This window comes from Sander lucioperca, chromosome 20 (assembly GCF_008315115.2).
Source record: "Sander lucioperca isolate FBNREF2018 chromosome 20, SLUC_FBN_1.2, whole genome shotgun sequence".
NCBI lineage: Eukaryota > Metazoa > Chordata > Actinopteri > Perciformes > Percidae > Sander > Sander lucioperca.
Window position 1 is genome coordinate 22,384,934 of NC_050192.1, and position 18,692 is coordinate 22,403,625.

Here is an 18,692-nt window from a genome sequence, read left to right on the forward strand (position 1 = left end):
TACACCGGGAGATGATGAGCAACGTAGGTCATGGTACTTACATTAGCATATATAGGCTTCCCTCATACAGTTCTCTGAACTTCTCAGAGCTTGAGGGAAATATAAGAAGGGATGCAGTTTTGCAGGCCATCAAACAACTTAATGTTGGTAAAAGCCCCGGTCCTGATGGTCTGCCTACAGAGTTTTATCAGTTAAATATTGATGATGTAACAAACATCCTCACAGAAATGTATAATGAAGGTCTGAACAGTGGCTGTATGGGGGAATCCTTTTATCAGGGTTTAATGTGTTTGTTGTATAAGAAAGGTGAAGGAAATGACATTGATAACTACAGACATCTGACTATAATGAATTATAAAATATTAGCCAAAGTAATTATAAATAGATTAAATGATATATTAGATGAAATTATAGAAAAAGAACAAATGTGTGCCATAAAAGGCCGTTTAATGTGGGATAATCTCTGAGAGAAATTATCAATAATCCTGATAAAAAAGACTTCTATATAATCGGGCTGGACAAAAAAAAGCCTTTGATTATATCTCCAGAGAATATTTATGGGCTGTAATGAAGTCTTATGGCTTTTCAGAAAGTTTTATCCCAGTGGCGGTTCTAGACAAATTTTACTAGGGGGGGGGGGGGGCAAGGAGGGGCCAGTGTTTAACCAGAGGGGCACATTAAAAAATAGCAACAAATGATATTTAAAGATTATAAACTTTATTTTACTTTAAAATCATATAAACATTTATTTAGTACAAGCGTTAGTGCAGGTGCAAGAGAGGTAGGACAACAAAAAATGAAAAATGAAAAACGTCTACATGCATATAAAATATGTAGAGTCCATCGTGACAGAATACTCAACCCATGGATGAAGATTAGACCAGTTTGGCCTGAAGCTCCGTCTTCTGTCCCCCATCAAAATGGTTGGGAATATATTCAAGTTGGGCTGTAGTGGTACATCATTTCTGTAGAAAGATGGACAGTAAACATAGGGCACAGCTACAACAGTACAACATGAATTTACTTATGCATGTATATCTGCATGTATTTCAAAATGTAGGCCAAGTATTTACTTAAAAAAAAGAAACAGAGCCATATTGACACAAAAAAGAATTAACAGCAGAAAGCACCATTTTAAGGACACACAGTAGGCCTACAATGAAATTGTAATTGCACTGCTTTGCAAATAGTAAGACCCTTCTTCATCACAGACCTGATGGTGCAGTACTTGATCAACATGGATCCACCTGCTGTCCCTCTGGCTGTTCCTCTCTCTGTCCTTGTATGCTTTCCTTCCTCCTCACCCTCTTCTTCATCCTCCTCACTCTGTGTCAGAGCCCTCCCTTTCATCACATGCCCTCTCTCCAACCTCTTCCTGCTCCTCCTTGAATTTGGTCAGCACAGGGGGGCCACAGGGGGAGGCCAGGGACATGTCTAGGGAGGCACGGGCCTCCGTGTAAAACCGCCACTGTTTTATCCATTTGATCAGGTGTCTGTATGTTAAATCTAGTGTGTGTATAAATGTAAATGGTGTCTTAACAGAGCCCTTTAATGTAGAGAGAGGGGTGAAACAGGTCTGCCCTCTGAGTGCAGCTTTATACATCCTGGCTATCAGCCTCCTGATTAAAACTATAAATGCAGATAGTCTTATATCTGGCATACACGTTGGGCTCACTCCCAAAGTTACTGCCATGGCGTACGCAGACGACGTCATAGTTGTTATTAAAAACCAGATGGAGATGGATGTTTTAACCAATCACCTGAACTTATATGAGCTAGCTTCCGATGCCAAATTAAATCACGATAAAACGGAGGGAGTTTGGATCGGAGCTGAAAGTAAGAAACGTGACATCAACATTAAAGTAAAGGATGAAATTAAATTCTTAGGTTTGACCATTTGTAATCAAAACTGTAGTGAAAACAAATGGGAAACTAAACTATGTGAGGTTAAAGAAGAAGTTAAAAAAAATGGGAAAATAAAAACACCAATTAAAAATCAAGAGTGAATATTTTCAAAACTTTCGTTTTATCCAAGCTGCTGTTTTTAGCAAACATCTTCCCTCCATCTCACAAAATGATAATGGAATTAAATAAACAGTGTGTAAACTTAGTTTGGGGTACAACTAGAGAAGTAACAAAAAGAGAAATCATGTATAAAAGTAAAGAATATGGGGGGTTAGGGGCAGTAGATGTGGGTATAAAATTGTATATTACTTTTGTTAAAAATGTGTCAGTAGTCATGTCCAGGAATGCTCTCTTGGTCGGTGATCGCTCCAAGTGGAGAAAACGGAGAGGGAGAGCCAGACAAGGTCCAGAATATAACCTGAATTATGGTGATTTTATGTATGAATATGAAAAACTTCAAATTGACTGGAATGGCCTCCTCCTCGAGTAAAATGTTTTTGTTTTTTTTATTTATGATTATAAATATGGTGGGTATATAAATTATAAACACCTAACACACAACGCAGGAACCTAGTTCCTGCAATTTTTAAAAAAAAAAAAACCTTTCTGAGAGCATTCGTGACGTGAGATGGCTGATGTCCGTAAACAGACTCGCTGTCAGAGCTGTTGTGTCTTGGAGTTGCTATGTAACAACAAAAAAATGTCCAATGATTTACTGTGACGACGATGAGACGCAACAGCACCTCTTAATGGACTGTTACAGAGCAACAGAAGTCTGGGACAAGTTAAAAGTGTATGGTGTAAAATTTGATCTTTCATATAAATCTGTAATGTACTGTATTATTGATGAGACTCTACCTGAGAAACACAAGGAACTGATACAAATAATCATATGTATTGTATGTTTGAAGTTGTGGAAAACAAGATGCTGTATGGTTATACAACAGACTGTTATAAATAGTGATGACGTGTGCAAACAAGTCCTCACTGAGCTAAGGAGAAGAAGATCTCTGGACACAGAAGAGCTTCTTCCTTGGAACACTTTGACCCTGTGAATTACAGCACTTTATGAAAGACTGTAGATGCACTTTATGAGAGACTCTGTATGCACTTTATGAGAGGCTCTAGATGCACTTTATGAGAGACTCTATATGCACTTTATGAAAGACTGTAGATGCACTTTATGAGAGGCTCTAGATGCACTTTATGAAAGACTGTAGATGCACTTTATGAAAGATTGTAGATGCACTTTATGAAAGACTGTAGATGCACTTTATGAAAGACTCTATGCACTTTATGAGAGACTCTAGATCAGGGGTCACCAACCTTTTAGAAACTGAGAGCTACTTCATGGGTACTGAGTCATACGAAGGGCTACCAGTTTGATACACTCTTCTGAAATAACAAATTTGCTCAGTTTGCCTTTAGTTATATATGATTATTAATGATTAATAGTCATCTATGTGAAGACACTGATCACGTTAATGATTTCTCATTATCAATAATTATCAACAATGACTTAACAAGGTGGGAAACAGATAATAGAACAGGCCTGAGGGCTACTCATGTGGTCCTTGGGGGCTACCTGGGGCCCGCGGGCACCATGTTGGTGACCCCTGATCTAGATGCACTTTATGAGAGGCTCTAGATGCACTTTATGAACGATTCTTATTGCACTAGTCACTTTACTCGATTTGCACATCTTGTCAGTTAAACTTTGTAATTGTTGTATTGTTCATTTTTGATTGTTGTGACACATAGCCTAATGTATGTTTAATGTTGCCTATACTTAGCCTATAAACTTTAATAATTTAAAGCATAACAAATAAGCTATGGAAAATATGTTAATACACAGTCTTATATTTCCGTCTGTAGATTAGATATTGTAAATACACCCACACACAAGTTAGCATTATATAATACATAATTGAAACCTCTTATAAAACTTTATAAATCCCCAAGGGGCAATTCATTTTACCCATGTACTGTTTCCCCTTATGTCCCCAAGTCCACTCCTCTATTATCTGATTTAATTAAAATAATCTAAAGACTTTTACATGAGTGATTGTGTGTATGAAACACCAAATCATGAAAATAAGTATACTCGAATTTTGAACATTGTATAAACACTGCTAGTACACAGCAGGGAAGCTGTGCAAATAAATTTCCCAATGAAAGACTGAAACTGTCTTTGGCACTTTACCTGCATCATTGCAAAATAATGCAACTCTCTAGCACTTTAATTTCTCATTTATCACCAACTATTGCACTTTAGATACTATTTTTATTGTTGGTTCTGCATCGCTTATTGTTCTAGTGTTTTACGAGTCTGTTACTGACAATGTCATGTTTTTTTTAGGAGATGTGTAAGAAATGAATTTCCCTTCGTGGGATAATAAGGTTTAGTTTATCAGCCGTCTCCACAAAATAAACACTGAATGCTGAACACAATTAGTGTATCATTACACAGGAGTAGAAGCAAAAGCACTTACTACTCAAGGATGAGAAAGCTATCTGAATGGATGGCTTGGGTGCTTCTTTGTTACAGATGTCTAGAAACAAGGACTAGCAGATTTAGGAATAACTTCTTTCCCAAAGCGATAAGTCTTTAATTAAGCTAAACTTTCAAATGATGCAGTTTGCACTGTTACTCAGCACTTTATCCACATTATAATATTTATTATCCACTTAGTGTGAGAGTAGACAAGTTCTGTTTTTATGCTATGGTTGAGAGAGAGAGAGAGAGAGAGATATGAATTTTATGTATTACAACGATGAAGCACCTTACTTGGCTCAACGCTGTCATTGTACTTAAGGTATTCAATTAAATCCTAATAATTTAAGAACCATTGCTTATCAGCCCATAACTGCATTATCAAGTGTTAACAAGTTGCATTAGAATATAGAAAAGGAATAAGGATCACAGCTCTGAGTTGGATGTGTGGTGGCTCTTAAAAGAGCCGTTGGGTTGTTGTGAGCAGTCAGGTGAGTTTAAGCCCTCTCGCCGCGGATACGACGGGCCAGCTGGATGTCTTTGGGCATGATGGTGACCCTCTTGGCGTGGATGGCGCACAGGTTGGTGTCCTCGAACAGGCCGACCAGGTAAGCCTCGCTGGACTCCTGCAGAGCCATGACGGCGGAGCTCTGGAAGCGCAGGTCGGTCTTGAAGTCCTGAGCGATCTCCCTCACCAGGCGCTGGAAGGGCAGCTTGCGGATCAGCAGCTCGGTGGACTTCTGGTAGCGACGGATCTCCCTCAGAGCCACGGTACCGGGCCTGTAACGGTGAGGCTTCTTCACGCCGCCGGTAGCCGGGGCGCTCTTGCGGGCAGCCTTGGTGGCCAGCTGCTTCCTGGGGGCTTTGCCTCCGGTGGACTTACGAGCGGTCTGCTTGGTTCTTGCCATTCTGCTTCACTTTACTCACGAAAAGTAGCTTTGATTCTGGAGCAACAGTCTCTGATTATATAGCCAGAGCCGGCGCACAGGCGACGCTGATTGGTCCAATGAGCTGGCGCAAAGGCGACGCCGATTGGTTTAATGTTTGCGCGGGCTAAAACAGCTCAGCCATTGGACAAAAGGAATTTGAAAATTCAAACTTACCCGGTCATTTTAATCTATTGTTTAGTACATTTCTAAAGCTTTGGGGTATTAACAGAACAGATAAACACACTTATTTTATTTCTTGATATTATATTTACTATTATTAACACGTGTGTTTTAACTTCTAGTTTATTTTCCATTACATATGGCTTCCTTGTTTTTATGTCCATTCTGTCTATTTTTGCCTTATTGTAAAGCACTTTGTGCTGCATTTCTTGAAACATACTCTTCACTGACGAATTTAGTTTATTTAATTTCATAAAATAAACATGGTTTTGAATATCAGTGTGTTGGGAGAAAAATCATTTAGGAAACATTTAATATAAATAAAAAATAAGTTAAGTGTGTTAACATGTTTACACAGGGCTGTACATCTGTTAATCAGTTACACATGTTGAATATAAAAACACAAATGTCTACATCTAATATACTGTAAGTATGTTATATTAAACAGGAAAACCTTTACGAATCATCATCATTACTACTACAACAATTATAAAACATTAAACCAAAGGTCATTTACCCATGTATAAAATATACTATACGTGCATTTCTGCCATTTATACCTTCACTCCACTTTTTATTTCCACTTTAACTTACTATTACTATACTATTTATCTAGTATACAGCTATGATGGAAAACTGCCAAAAGAGGGTGTGTCACATCAAGCCAACTACATGTATTTTAAACATTTTGTAGTTACACCCATCATTAATCAAGATACATTTGTTCTTGTAACTTTATATATTATACAGCTATTTTCACTACTGTCTGCATCTGGTTAGTTATCAAAACGGATACTTGCTGTGTGCAACAATTGATTAGGATCAATATAAATCTGGATATAAATACTTAATTATAAGATAAATCTACAGCTGAATAAAACAATTGCTAAGCAGTGACTTTCCACCATAGCAGCTGTAAAGTCCCAAGGAGCTTTTTTAGTGTGTTTGCAGACACCAAACTAACCTCTGTTTTATAAAGATATAATCGCAGGAGCTGACTGTTTTTACTTTGAATCTATAACAAACATCTCTTCTTATCATCAAACTGGTTTTGGCGAACTTCTGATGTATTTTAAAGCATTTAGGAGAGGAATTACAAGGAAAAGACTCGCAGCAGTGCCTCACACGGCAGTAGTTTTGGGAGGTTTAAAGGCTTCCCAATCAAAATATAAACATATTTAAAGCTTTATTTGACTTATATATAAAGATAAACTCCGTCGCTATCAGTTCCAATACATTTTACACTTTGTTTGTTCCTCCAGATGTGTATTTTATACATGTATCGGTGAAGAGAAAACACAATGACACGGTATTCCTGCTGCACTGGTGAGCGGCAGACTGGGGTTGTCTCTCCACGGTTCTCATGGTGTGTTTGAGTGTCTGTTTTAGTTGAACACATTTGTATATTCAAATATTAAAACCAGCAGACTGAGGAAATATAAAAGCAACTGTACGCTTTAGGTATAAGCGGATGCATAACAAAAAGGTACAAAAGTGCAATGATTTCTCTTATAAATGAGATTATAAATAATCAACTGAGATCCCCAACAAAACTATTAAAGTATGTACAATTATTATAGTGCAAATATAAAATAAAGTAATCAGGAAAATGGCTCTTTATGGCATTTGGGTGGCTCTTAAAAGAGCCTTTTGATGGGTGAAGCAAACTTTTAGATTTACTTCTTTGCTGGTTTCTTGGCTGCGGCCTTCTTTGCGGGTTTGGCAGCTTTAGGTTTGACGACCTTCTTGGCGGCTTTCTTGGGGGTGACGGCCTTCTTGGGTGCAGCTGCCTTCTTGACCACCTTCTTTTTTGGGCTCTTTGTCGCCTTCTTGACCGGTGTCTTCTTCGCTACGGCAGTCTTCTTTGCCTTCTTGGGTGTTGTTGCTTTAGCCTTCTTGGCTGCTGCTGGTTTCTTAGCGGCCGCGGGCTTCTTTGCTGCCGGCTTCTTGGCTTTGGCTGCGGGTTTCTTCGCTGCTACCTTCTTGGGCTTTTCAGCAGGCTTGGCGGCCTTGAAGGACCCGGACGCACCGTTTCCTTTGGTCTGGGTGAGGGCTCCTTTGGCAACCAAAGCCTTCACGGCGCGCTTAATGAGGGCGGATTTGTGCTCGACGTCGAAGCCTTGAGCGCCCAACTCCTTCTTCAAAGCCACGTACGAAATACCTTTACGTTCCTTGGAGGCTGTGACAGCCTTCAGGATGAGCTCAGCGGCGCCGGGACCGGTCTTCTTGGCCGGCTTGGCTGCTTTCTTCTTGGGCGCCTTGGTGGCCGGTGCCGGTGCGGCGGGTGGAGCAACTGGAGCGACTTCTGCCATTGTGTTATCAAAGTGATCTTCTCGAGTAGTCTGAGATGACTGATAGAAAACTCCCAGCAAAGAGGGGAACTTAAACACATCATGAGAACCGTAGAGAGACAATCCCGGTCTGCCGCTCAGCAGTGCAGCAGGAACACTTTGTCACTTGTGTTTTCTCGTCACCAATAAATGTATAAAATACACATCTAGAGGAAGTACTAAAGTGTAAAATTGAATGTAACTGATAGCGAAGAAGTTTATCTTCATATACAAGTCAGATAAAGCTTTATAGATGTTTGTTTTTTGATTGGGAAGCCTTTAAACCTCCCAAAACTACTGCCGTGTGAGGCACCGCTGCGGGTCTTTTCCTTGTTATTTCTCTTCTAAATGCTTTAAAATACATCAGAAGTTCACTAAAACCAGTTTGATGGTGAGAGGATAAGTTTGTTTAAAGACTCAACATAAAAACAGTCAGCTCTTGCTATTATATCTTTATAAAACAGGGGATAGTTTGGTGTGTGCAAACACACTCAAAAGTTGCTTGGGACTTTACATCTGCCATGATTGAAAGTCAGTGTGCATGATTTGTTTTATTCTGCTGTAGATTTATTTTATACTTGAGACAATCCAAAAGTACTTCTTAGTCATTAACGCCAATGCACATAACATTTACACTTTATTTCACTTTTGCCATTTACTTTGGGCAGATCTGTTCATCTGTTCTGCAGCAAACCCAGTCAGCTGCACATGTGGCCCAAGGCCTGTATAAAGTTGGAGCAAACTACATTACTCAATGAAAACATCATATATATTTACTATGATAACATTCAAAATGTATATGTAGCTTTAATATGTATCAGCCTGGTACATGTCTTTGTATACAAGATTTTTAGAGGTATGTTTTTAAATGTAGGCCGAGTGACAGTTTCATGGTCTCATTACGTTCTATCAACCTGACAAAAGAAATATTAAGTCACAGTCTCTGAAATGAAGTCAGCAAGTTGTTCTTAACTTAAAAAGTCACGTACAACTAGAAAGCCTTTATTGTCAAGGAAATTACGAACTACTCCTGATCAGTGCAATAAAAAGACACAAGAAAATACCACGACGGCAAAACAACTTCAGCAAACAATCTGCAGCCCACAACACAGGTTCTAAAACAATAGCTCAAATTGTATGTAATGTTGCACTTAAATGAATGATAATGATGTTTTACTTTAGGGAGGGGGGGGGAGGGATGACATGCAATGGCCGCAGGTCAAATTCAAACCCCCACTGCTGCCTATTCATCCTGCACATTATTCTCACTACTCTTATAATGTTACTGTTTCTGCACTACAATGGTACTGTTACCACACTGCACATAGCTGTACATACTGTACATATTAGTATATATGGTTCATACTGAATATCCATATTTATTCTGTTTTTTACAATATATTCTGTTAATACACTGCATATATCTATATTATTTGTACTACTATTATAATGTCACTGCTACTACACTGCACATATCTGTACATGTTGTTCATACATTGTTCATATTACATAGCCATATTTTTTCTGCTCTTATAAGGTAACTGCTAATACACTGCTCATATTTATATTTAATTTATATTACTCCAAGCTACCTTCTGTTAACCAACTGTATACTACTGTCTACACTGCACTATGTTTCTTGTCCTGTCTATACTTGTATATCATATTGCACTTTTCTGCTCTTTTTGCACTTCTGGTTGGACGCAAACTGCATGTTGTTGTCTTTGTTCTTGTACTCTGCACAATGACAAAGTTGAATCTAATCCAATCTAAAAAAAAAGAAAAACTCAACCTACATGGGGCGCACACACTATAGGTGAGCTAGGGGTTGCCCCGTTAATATTTTAATCTTAAATTAGTGGGACTATTGTATTGCTCTCTGGACTTGATTATCTTGTTATATATAGTGTCAGTTAATTTGCTACCAGCAGTTGGGTTACAGAATGGTTTGGCTCTGCAGAACATGTCTAAACTGCTCACTGGGATTTTGTTACATTATTTAAATCAGCTCCAGATCAGGTAAAGGTGCTTTTATTAACCTGATGGAACAAACTGCAATCGGACATAATAATACTAATAATAATAATAATAATGTATACTTTATTAATCCCGCAAGTGGAAATTACAATGTTTTTCACTCTGTTGTTATTACACAAGTTGTAATGTTGCAGGTCTGAATTACACACACATGCTCAGTACCTCTACATGCACTAATGGAGAGATGTCAGAGTGTGGGGGGGCTGCCCATGGAAAGGCACCCCGAGCAGTTGAGGGTTCAGTGCCTTGCTCAAGAGCACCTTGGCAGTGCCCAGGAGGTGAACTGGCACCTCTCCAGCTACCAGTCCACCACCATACTTTGGTCCGTACGGGGACTTGAACCAGCGACCCTCTGGCATCTATAGAGTAATGCTTTTCGACCTTGTTAAGATGAAGCAATATCTTCTTGCAATTATTCATCACAGATAATCGCCTCATAGTTTAACGGTGAATTATCAGCAGTTAAACCAAAGACTGTTTCAGATTGTTTCCGATGGATTTTAGAGTCCCGAAAATCAGAAAAAGCCGCAACATTTTGTTTGTTTTATTTTAAATTCTAAATGAAGTTGCACACATTAAATTTCCCCTCAGACCTTAGGTGATGCTAGTTGTACATTTTGGAGGGTGGAGGGTGGATGGTTAGCCATTTTCATATATATATATATATATATATATATATATATATATATATATATATATATATATATATATATATATATATATATATATATAAAAATATAAATAATTGCAATATTACACAGTCTATGCATTTGCATAATCCTTTATTCTGTTTATTGTATTCATCTGCATGTGCATGTTACTTGTCATGTATATGTGCAGTAACGTAAACAATATGAGTTCACCAGTAATGAAACATAACATCACCATTTTCAGACATTTTAACACTTTAATTATTGCCCTGCATGATTAGATGTAAAGGATTTATGTCATATAGTGGTAAGCTAGCCAAGATGAATGAATGATGTCCTGTGTCCTCCCCATTGTTGTCCCTGCTTCATTATGAACAATATTTAAGTGTGTGCATGCATACATGTTTGGCGTCAACTCCTGCACTTGCTGCGACTTGTGCACAGCTTGATTGCATAAATGCATATAGTGAATAAACCAGATAACAGACAAGTTCTGTCTCGAATCTCTGTTAAGCTGTTCAAAATTCAAAACAGGAATTTTCAAATAACAGGACAAGTTTTTCTTGGAACAGGCTGTATATGTTGTGGCAGGTGACCACTAGATGGCAGTGTTCATTCTGTAATACAACAAGGATTTCTGTTTTATTAGAATTAAGCTCAAGAAAATGTATCAAGACATCCAGGTAATTAAGAGGCAGCCGTGTATGGAGCAATAGGAGTGCCATGAAAAAGAATAAGTCTCTCAAAGAATGAGAAAATAAATGTGGAAATATAAAGAGAAGTAAAAGTATAAATGAGTAAATAAAACAAAATATGCCTAACCCTAATATACATGGACAAAGTAATTAATTCGACTCACAAAGCACTGTGGTCTGCCCGCACCATGTCTCTTTAAGGCCAGACCAACTGTAAAAATAAATATTTTAATTAACCGATATCACCATGAAATTCCCCCAGCTGATTACTTAATTTAAGTGTTTTATGACTTTTTTTAATGACTTTTTTTTTTAAATGTTATGAATAATATATTCAAATGAGACATCCCACAAACTGGCATCTAAGTATATTTACATGTACAGGACAACTACATCAAATCTGTACATGTTGTTCATACATTGTTCATACATAGCCATATTTATTCTGCTCTTATAAGGTAACTGCTAATACACTGCACATATTTATATTTAATTTATATTACTCTAAACCACCTTCTGTAAACCAACTGTATACTGTCTACACTGCACTATATTTCTTGTCCTGTCTATGCACCACCTGTCTGTACCTGTGAATACTTTGCAGAGGCGTCAGACTGGGGGAAAAAGGGGACTGAGTACCCAGGGCCCTCATGTGAGGAGGGCCCAGAAATATGCTATAATGAATAGCTGTGAATGTGGGGAGGGGCCCATAGAAAATGCCTTACTACAGGGCCCAGAATTTTGTGCTACGCCCCTGATACTTTGTATATCGCATTGCACTTTTCTGCTCTTTTTGCACTTCTGGTTGGACGCAAACTGCATTTCGTTGTCTTTGTAGCCTACTTGTACTCTGCACAAAGTTAATAAAGTTGAATCTAATCTAATCTAACATTTACAAGGGGAGGTATACAGTAACAACTGGCAACTGAGTGTGATTCTTCCGCCTATTTTCCCCTAGGTTAGGTTAGTCTCTTAAAATGGATCCCCTACTGGGGCATATAGGCCGCCTACAAAGATTCTCCAGCTGTCTCGGTCCTGAGCAAGCCTCTCCAGCTGTCCCCAAGTGTGGCCTGTCCTCTTGACATCGGCGTTCAGGTCTCGCCAGCCAGCCAGCTGTCTCTGGGTCGACCGCTCTTACTTTTCCAGTACTGTACTTAAGTCCAAATGTTGAGGTACTTGTACTTTACTTGAGTCTTTTCTTTTCATGCCACTTTCTACTTCTACTCCGCTACATTTCAGAGAGAGATATTGTACTTTTTACTCCACTACATTCATCTGTTACAGCTTTAGTTACTAGTTACTTTAGTTACTCCACTACATTCATCTGTTACAGCTTTAGTTACTAGTTACTTTAGTTACTAGTTACGGCTACAAGTCACGCTGAGATGATCAGACCATTACACACACAACTGTTTGGATCCTTTCCACTTTCTAAAATAGGAGGATTGTTCTTTACTTTTAATACTACATTTTTTTAAACTACATTTTCCTGATGATACTTACAGAGTTTTACTGAAGTAACATTTCCAATGCAGGACTTTAACTTGTAACAGAGTATTTTTACATTGTGGTATTAGTACTTTTACTGCAGTAAAGGATCTGAATGCTTCTTCCAGCGCTGCTTATTTTACTCAATTTCCTTTCCGACTTTTACCGTTATATTTGTATATACATGTTTTGCTTGTGTGTTTAAGTATCACACCCTGGCAGTTATTTAACCAAAATATGTGTATTGAATATGTTATTAGAGCCTGTGTGGAGGCGTCTCTTCCTAATTGCATCATTTGAATAAGTTGTTTGTTTTTAAAGTCTACAAAAGTCAGTGAACAAGAATATAGCTTAAACAATGAAGTCTAGTGTTGACAGTATGTGGGCGCTAAACTATGACCTGAGGAAGTTAGGGGCCGTGTAAGAGCCTTTGTGTCCTTACAGTGTTACATCTATCTGTCTAACACATTTGAGATTGTAATAGCTATGATCTAAATGTGGTTGTATCATAAATTAAACTGCTAAACACACTGTGTCAGGAAGTGTAGAAGTGTAGATCTCAGCCAGTGGCCTAAATCCCAACATGAGTGTGTTTGCAGATCCCAAAACAACGTCTTTTAATGAAACAATATTTGCAAGAGTTGACTGTTTTTAAATGGAGTCTCTGAACAAACATGTATTCTCTCTTTCAGACTCTTTTAAGTGAACTTCTGTTGTATTTTAAAGCATTTGGGAGAGAGATCACAAGGGAAAGACCCGCAGCACTGCCTCACAAGGCAGTAGTTGGGAGGTTAACAGGCCTAAGTAATGTAATGAATATAATGTATGTATAAACATAATAAATGCATGATACATATTAAAGCAATACATTGACACTTTACATGCAATCATGGCAGATATACATACATATATATGTATATATGTATAATTATATAATGCCATTCACTCCAACTGTATACAGGCCTTAGGCCACATGAACAGCTTATAGTGGGTTGCTGCAGAACAGATGAACAGATCTTCTCAAAGTAAATAGAAAACATGAAATAAGATATTCCTTTCATGTGCATTAACTTTAATGACTGAAAAATACTTTTTGATCGTCTCACCTATAAAATAAATCTAAAGCAGATTAAAACAAATGACAGACAGTGACTTTCCACCATGGCAGCTGTGAAGTCCCAAGGAACTTTTGAGTGTGTTTGCAGATGCCAAACTAACCTCTGTTTCCTACAGATATAATATCAGGAATATTTGGTTTTTACTTTAAGTCTTTAAACAAACATGTGCTCTCACTATCTAACTGGTTTTAGTGAACTTGCGATGTATTTTAAAGAATTTAAGAGAGAAATGAGAAGGAAAAGACCCGCAGCAGTGCCTCACACGGCAGTAGTTATGGAAGGTTTAAAGCCATCCTTATCAATAAACAAACATCTGCAACGCTTAATTGGACGTATATGTAAAGAGAAACTCCTTCGCTATCAGTTCCCTTAAATTTAATAATTTAGTTGTTCCTCCAGATGTGTATTTTATACATTTATTGGTGAAGAGAAAACACAAGTGGCACAGTATTCCTGCTGCACTGGTGAGCGGCAGGCTGGGTTGAGTCTCCACGGTTCTCATGGTGTGTTTAAGTGTCTGTCTTTGCAGTGAGTTTTGTACCAGTCACCACAGACTACTCGAGAAGATTATTCGATAATACAATGGCAGAAGTCGCTCCAGCAGTTGCTCCGGCCCCGGCAAAGGCCCCCAGGAAGAAAGCAGCCAAGCCGGCCAAGAAGTCCGGTCCCGGCGCCGCCGAGCTCATCCTGAAAGCTGTCGCCGCCTCTAAGGAACGCAAGGGTATTTCCTTCGTGGCTCTGAAGAAGGAGTTGGGCGCCAAAGGCTACGACGTAGAGCACAACAATGCCCACATCAAGCGCGCCATCAAGACTCTGGTGTTGAAAGGAGCCCTCACCCAGACCAAGGGAACCGGGGCGTCCGGGTCCTTCAAGGCCGCCAAGCCTGCTGAAAAGCCCAAGAAGGTAGCAGCTAAGAAACCCGCAGCCAAAGCCAAGAAGCCGGCAGCGAAGAAGCCCGCCGCCGCTAAGAAGCCAGCAGCTGCCAAGAAGACTGTCGTCGCAAAGAAGCCAAAAGCAGCCAAGGCAACACCCAAGAAGGCGAAGAAACCTGCGGTCAAGAAGGCTACAAAGAGCCCTAAGAAGGTGGCCAAGAAGGCGGCAACCCCCAAAAAGGCAGCACCCAAGAAGGTTGCACCCAAGAAAGCCGCAAAGAAGGTCGTCAAGCCCAAAGCGGCAAAACCCGCAAAGAAAGTTGCAGCCAAGAAACCAGCAAAGAAGTAAACTCTTCACATTTGAACATACTCAACCAACGGCTCTTTTAAGAGCCACCCAAATCCACCTAAAAGAGCCCTTTTTCCGAATCTATTATTTGTGTATGTGTGGTTGTTATAGCAAGTTATTTAAACGTATGGTCAAATGCAAAACACAGAACCAGCACTTAAACACGAGGATTGGACAAGATATGCAACTAAAAATAAGAATCAAACACATACATGCGTGTAATAAAAGTTAAACGTCCTATAAAACATGACATAACATTCATATTTGTGGTAGACATTGAAAAGTGAACTAACATGTAATGTAAACAGGAATGTAGTGAATGTACATATATCATCAAATAATTATACAGTTATAAGAACAGGTAGTAAAACCATATGAGAAGGTAAAGTAATAATATAGTAAATCAAGTGCTGTGTAAAATAGTTGAAAGCATATTACACTTAATGGTTAAACAGTGGTGGAAAGTACATTTACTCACCGTACTAAAGTACACTTTTGACTGCTTGTACTTCAGTATTTCCATCTTATGCTAATTCAACTCCATTACATCTCTAAGGCAAATATTGTGCTTTTTACTGCACTACATTTATTTGATGATTACAGGTGATGGTTACTTAAAAAACAATATGCTTAGATTACATGATGCAGTACTGTGCGACTAAACTATCCAGTGGTATTCAAAGTACACAGCATTCAAATATTGTAAACATATTTGTTAGTAATAAAAACCGAATAACATAATATTCTATAATTACATAACACTTGCGCATAATTACAGTAGTACTTTTGATACTTGTAAGTACAATTTTCTGTTAATACTTTTGTACTGTTACTGCAGATGCAGCTAAAAAAAAGCATATAAATTAACTAACAGGGCTGTTTATATGAATAAGGTATGCTAACTGCCATCATTTGTGAAATGTAACTAAGTGTACATTTACTTATGTATTGTACTTCAGTACATATTGAGGTTTATTATGTTCACTGACCGATTTTAAACTTCTACTCCTCTATATTTATTTGACAGCTTAGTTAGTAGTATTGGTAGGAGATTTAAAGGCTTAATGGATTAACATTTAAAAGAACTTGTGACGCCATTTTTCACTATTTTTACAAACCAAACAATCAATCAATCAATCGATAAATGGAGAAAATAATCAGGAGATTTATTCAGAATGAAAATATTCATTAAAAGAACTTCAGTTTTACCAACTCTAACAGTGAAATGCTGCTTTTACATTAATGATAGACAGACAGACAGACAGACAGACAGACACAGTTGATTAAATAATTAAGTTCTTTATCATTTATCATTCAGATCTGCTCAATTTCGAGCAGTGTACAACAATAACTTAGATGTGATTAATTCAGCTGAAGTTAAATTCAATTTCATTCTTACAAATTTAAACTGTTTAACCGTGATGCACATGATCTTGGCAGGCATAATCCGTATTATAAATAAAATTACACATTTCCTCAAGGTTTTATGCTATGCTGTTAATTATTGTTTCTTTTTGTGCTTCACTGTGTTTTTTTTAAACTTTATTTTATTATTTTATACTATGTTATTGCACTATACGTTTTCTGCTTGTACACAGTGTACATAAACACATTTCTGTGAAGGCAAGTCCCAGAGCATGTAGGGCTGTGACGTCGAGTCCTCTGATTGGGCAACCGTACTGCTGTGCCTGACCAATGAACGACCAGATGATCGCTATATAAGCCGGGCTCTTCCAGCGGCGAGTTATTCTGCTCTTTGCTTCTCGCAATTCGCAAACTGTATTTCAGGGAACTATTTGGAAAATGTCTGGACGAGGGAAAACCGGTGGCAAAGCCAGAGCAAAGGCCAAGACCCGCTCATCCCGTGCTGGACTCCAGTTCCCAGTCGGCCGTGTCCACAGGCTCCTGAGGAAGGGGAACTACGCTCAGCGTGTTGGTGCCGGAGCTCCCGTCTACCTGGCGGCCGTGCTCGAGTACCTGACCGCTGAGATCCTGGAGCTGGCTGGAAACGCCGCCCGCGACAACAAGAAGACCAGGATCATCCCCCGCCATCTGCAGCTGGCCGTCCGTAACGACGAGGAGCTTAACAAGCTGCTCGGCGGTGTGACTATCGCTCAGGGAGGTGTGCTGCCCAACATCCAGGCCGTCCTGCTGCCCAAGAAGACCGAGAAAGCCGTGAAGAGCAAGTAAAGCTCCGTACTGCTCCTCAACCAACCCAAAGGCTCTTTTAAGAGCCACCCACTCCATCCGAAAGAGTGAATTCCTCCTCAAAGTTCAAACTATTCTGTTACACCATGTTTACCATACACTCAGATGCTAACATTTAATATAATCACAATTGACGCCAAGTGTGTCCTACTAGAATCACAGATGTGTAGTCAAACTACCCTAATGGCTTTTTCTTCTTTTACTAACTACCTTCTTCATCCTAAAGAGGACAATAGTCATTTTGGTGTTGCTCCTTTACAGCTCATAGGAAAGAGCAAAACTCATTAAGTACATGTACCATATTCAATAGTTGTCTTGTATATCAGCTCAAGAAATGAAGTGGTTTATAGCAAGTAAATTGCATATACTGATCATTAAAATGGGGACATGTGTGCCATGCACTTTGTTTTTAATGTTTGTGTTATATTTTATTGTTTCTGTTAAAATAAACTTGCTTTTCTCAACAGCCTTTTTGCTCGGTCTCTATTGTCACAGTTGACGAGCTGGGCTGTGACACAATAGATAATAAGATGGAAAGTGTAGGATGGAAGGTTAAAATCCACTGAATAAAAGTTAAAATAATAAAGGCAGTGCCCATACTTATATGCTTATGACTCATTTTATAAGTAACAGATACTATACATGGCTTTGAACAACTGACATAATACTGATATATTCTGTTTTTATTCTATTCTCATTTTAATTTTTGTACTTTTCTCTGTTGCTGCAACAACTGACTTTCCCCGTCCGGGATTATTCTGTTATTGTAGTTTGTTAAAAAAAAAAGAAGTCAAAGTATTAAATATACAGCATTAAATGGCAATTTCTGTGTTTGTGGCTAGTTGTGCAGAAACATAATTAGCTATTATTATTACACATATCATGGCCAGTGTCAACAAAACACAAAGGTCAAGGAAAGGGGGGACTCATTTTGAGTTAATGGTGTTAACTTCACGTGATTACTTCACAGGATTTTTACTCTCTCTCACAGTTAAAATCCAGACAGACAACAAAGAGACAAGAGGCTAGAAGTTGTCTCTTTGTTATTTGAGCGTGTGTTTGTGCATGCATGTTCAAGAAACCTGGGATCTTTAACACTTACACATGCTCATAGTCACTGCAGGGTAGTGATTATAGGATTATATTATTTGATAATGGTTTGAGTGTTTTTTTCCCCACAAAAATATAAAGGTGTCTAAAAATACACATGGATGAGAAGCTTGCTTGCTTACTAAAGCAACCATCCAGATTCCGTTCAAAGTTCAAAGAGCCTCTGTCATCCACATGTATGTTAACATTAAAACATGAGAATTATATTTTTAATAGCTTAGTATTGTATGCCCCATTTAAAAGGGTGTGTGTTTATGCTTTAGGTAGTTGTACGCCCAGTTTCATGTTGAAGACCATTGATCTCATTTTGGCACCTTGATAGAAGAA

General features: G+C 38.5%; 4 protein-coding genes across 4 annotated transcripts; 2 read left to right on the top strand and 2 right to left on the bottom strand.

The window, feature by feature from the left end:
• Positions 1–4,847: 4,847 nt before the first annotated feature.
• On the bottom strand, positions 4,848–5,397 carry LOC116052001 (histone H3-like). The gene has a single exon (XM_031302491.2). The coding sequence runs from the start codon at positions 5,305–5,307 to the stop codon at positions 4,897–4,899; it is 411 nt and encodes a 136-aa protein (XP_031158351.1). The 5' UTR covers positions 5,308–5,397; the 3' UTR covers positions 4,848–4,896.
• Positions 5,398–6,554: 1,157 nt separating this feature from the next.
• Positions 6,555–7,849, bottom strand: LOC116052000 (histone H1-like). Its single transcript, XM_031302490.1, has one exon. The coding sequence runs from the start codon at positions 7,818–7,820 to the stop codon at positions 7,185–7,187; it is 636 nt and encodes a 211-aa protein (XP_031158350.1). The 5' UTR covers positions 7,821–7,849; the 3' UTR covers positions 6,555–7,184.
• Positions 7,850–14,379: 6,530 nt separating this feature from the next.
• LOC116051999 (histone H1-like) lies at positions 14,380–15,131 on the top strand. Its single transcript, XM_031302489.2, has one exon. The coding sequence runs from the start codon at positions 14,409–14,411 to the stop codon at positions 15,045–15,047; it is 639 nt and encodes a 212-aa protein (XP_031158349.1). The 5' UTR covers positions 14,380–14,408; the 3' UTR covers positions 15,048–15,131.
• A 1,514-nt stretch (positions 15,132–16,645) lies between these two features.
• LOC116052003 (histone H2A) lies at positions 16,646–17,988 on the top strand. Its single transcript, XM_031302492.2, has one exon. It carries the CDS (start codon positions 16,851–16,853, stop codon positions 17,235–17,237), a length of 387 nt encoding a protein of 128 aa, XP_031158352.1. The 5' UTR covers positions 16,646–16,850; the 3' UTR covers positions 17,238–17,988.
• Positions 17,989–18,692: the final 704 nt, after the last annotated feature.

Bases quoted from the DNA above. Each gene is read 5' to 3' on its own strand.
- LOC116052001 (XM_031302491.2), bottom strand. From the start codon at position 5,307: ATGGCAAGAACCAAGCAGACCGCTCGTAAGTCCACCGGAGGCAAAGCC.
- LOC116052003 (XM_031302492.2), top strand. From the start codon at position 16,851: ATGTCTGGACGAGGGAAAACCGGTGGCAAAGCCAGAGCAAAGGCCAAG.
- LOC116052000 (XM_031302490.1), bottom strand. From the start codon at position 7,820: ATGGCAGAAGTCGCTCCAGTTGCTCCACCCGCCGCACCGGCACCGGCC.
- LOC116051999 (XM_031302489.2), top strand. From the start codon at position 14,409: ATGGCAGAAGTCGCTCCAGCAGTTGCTCCGGCCCCGGCAAAGGCCCCC.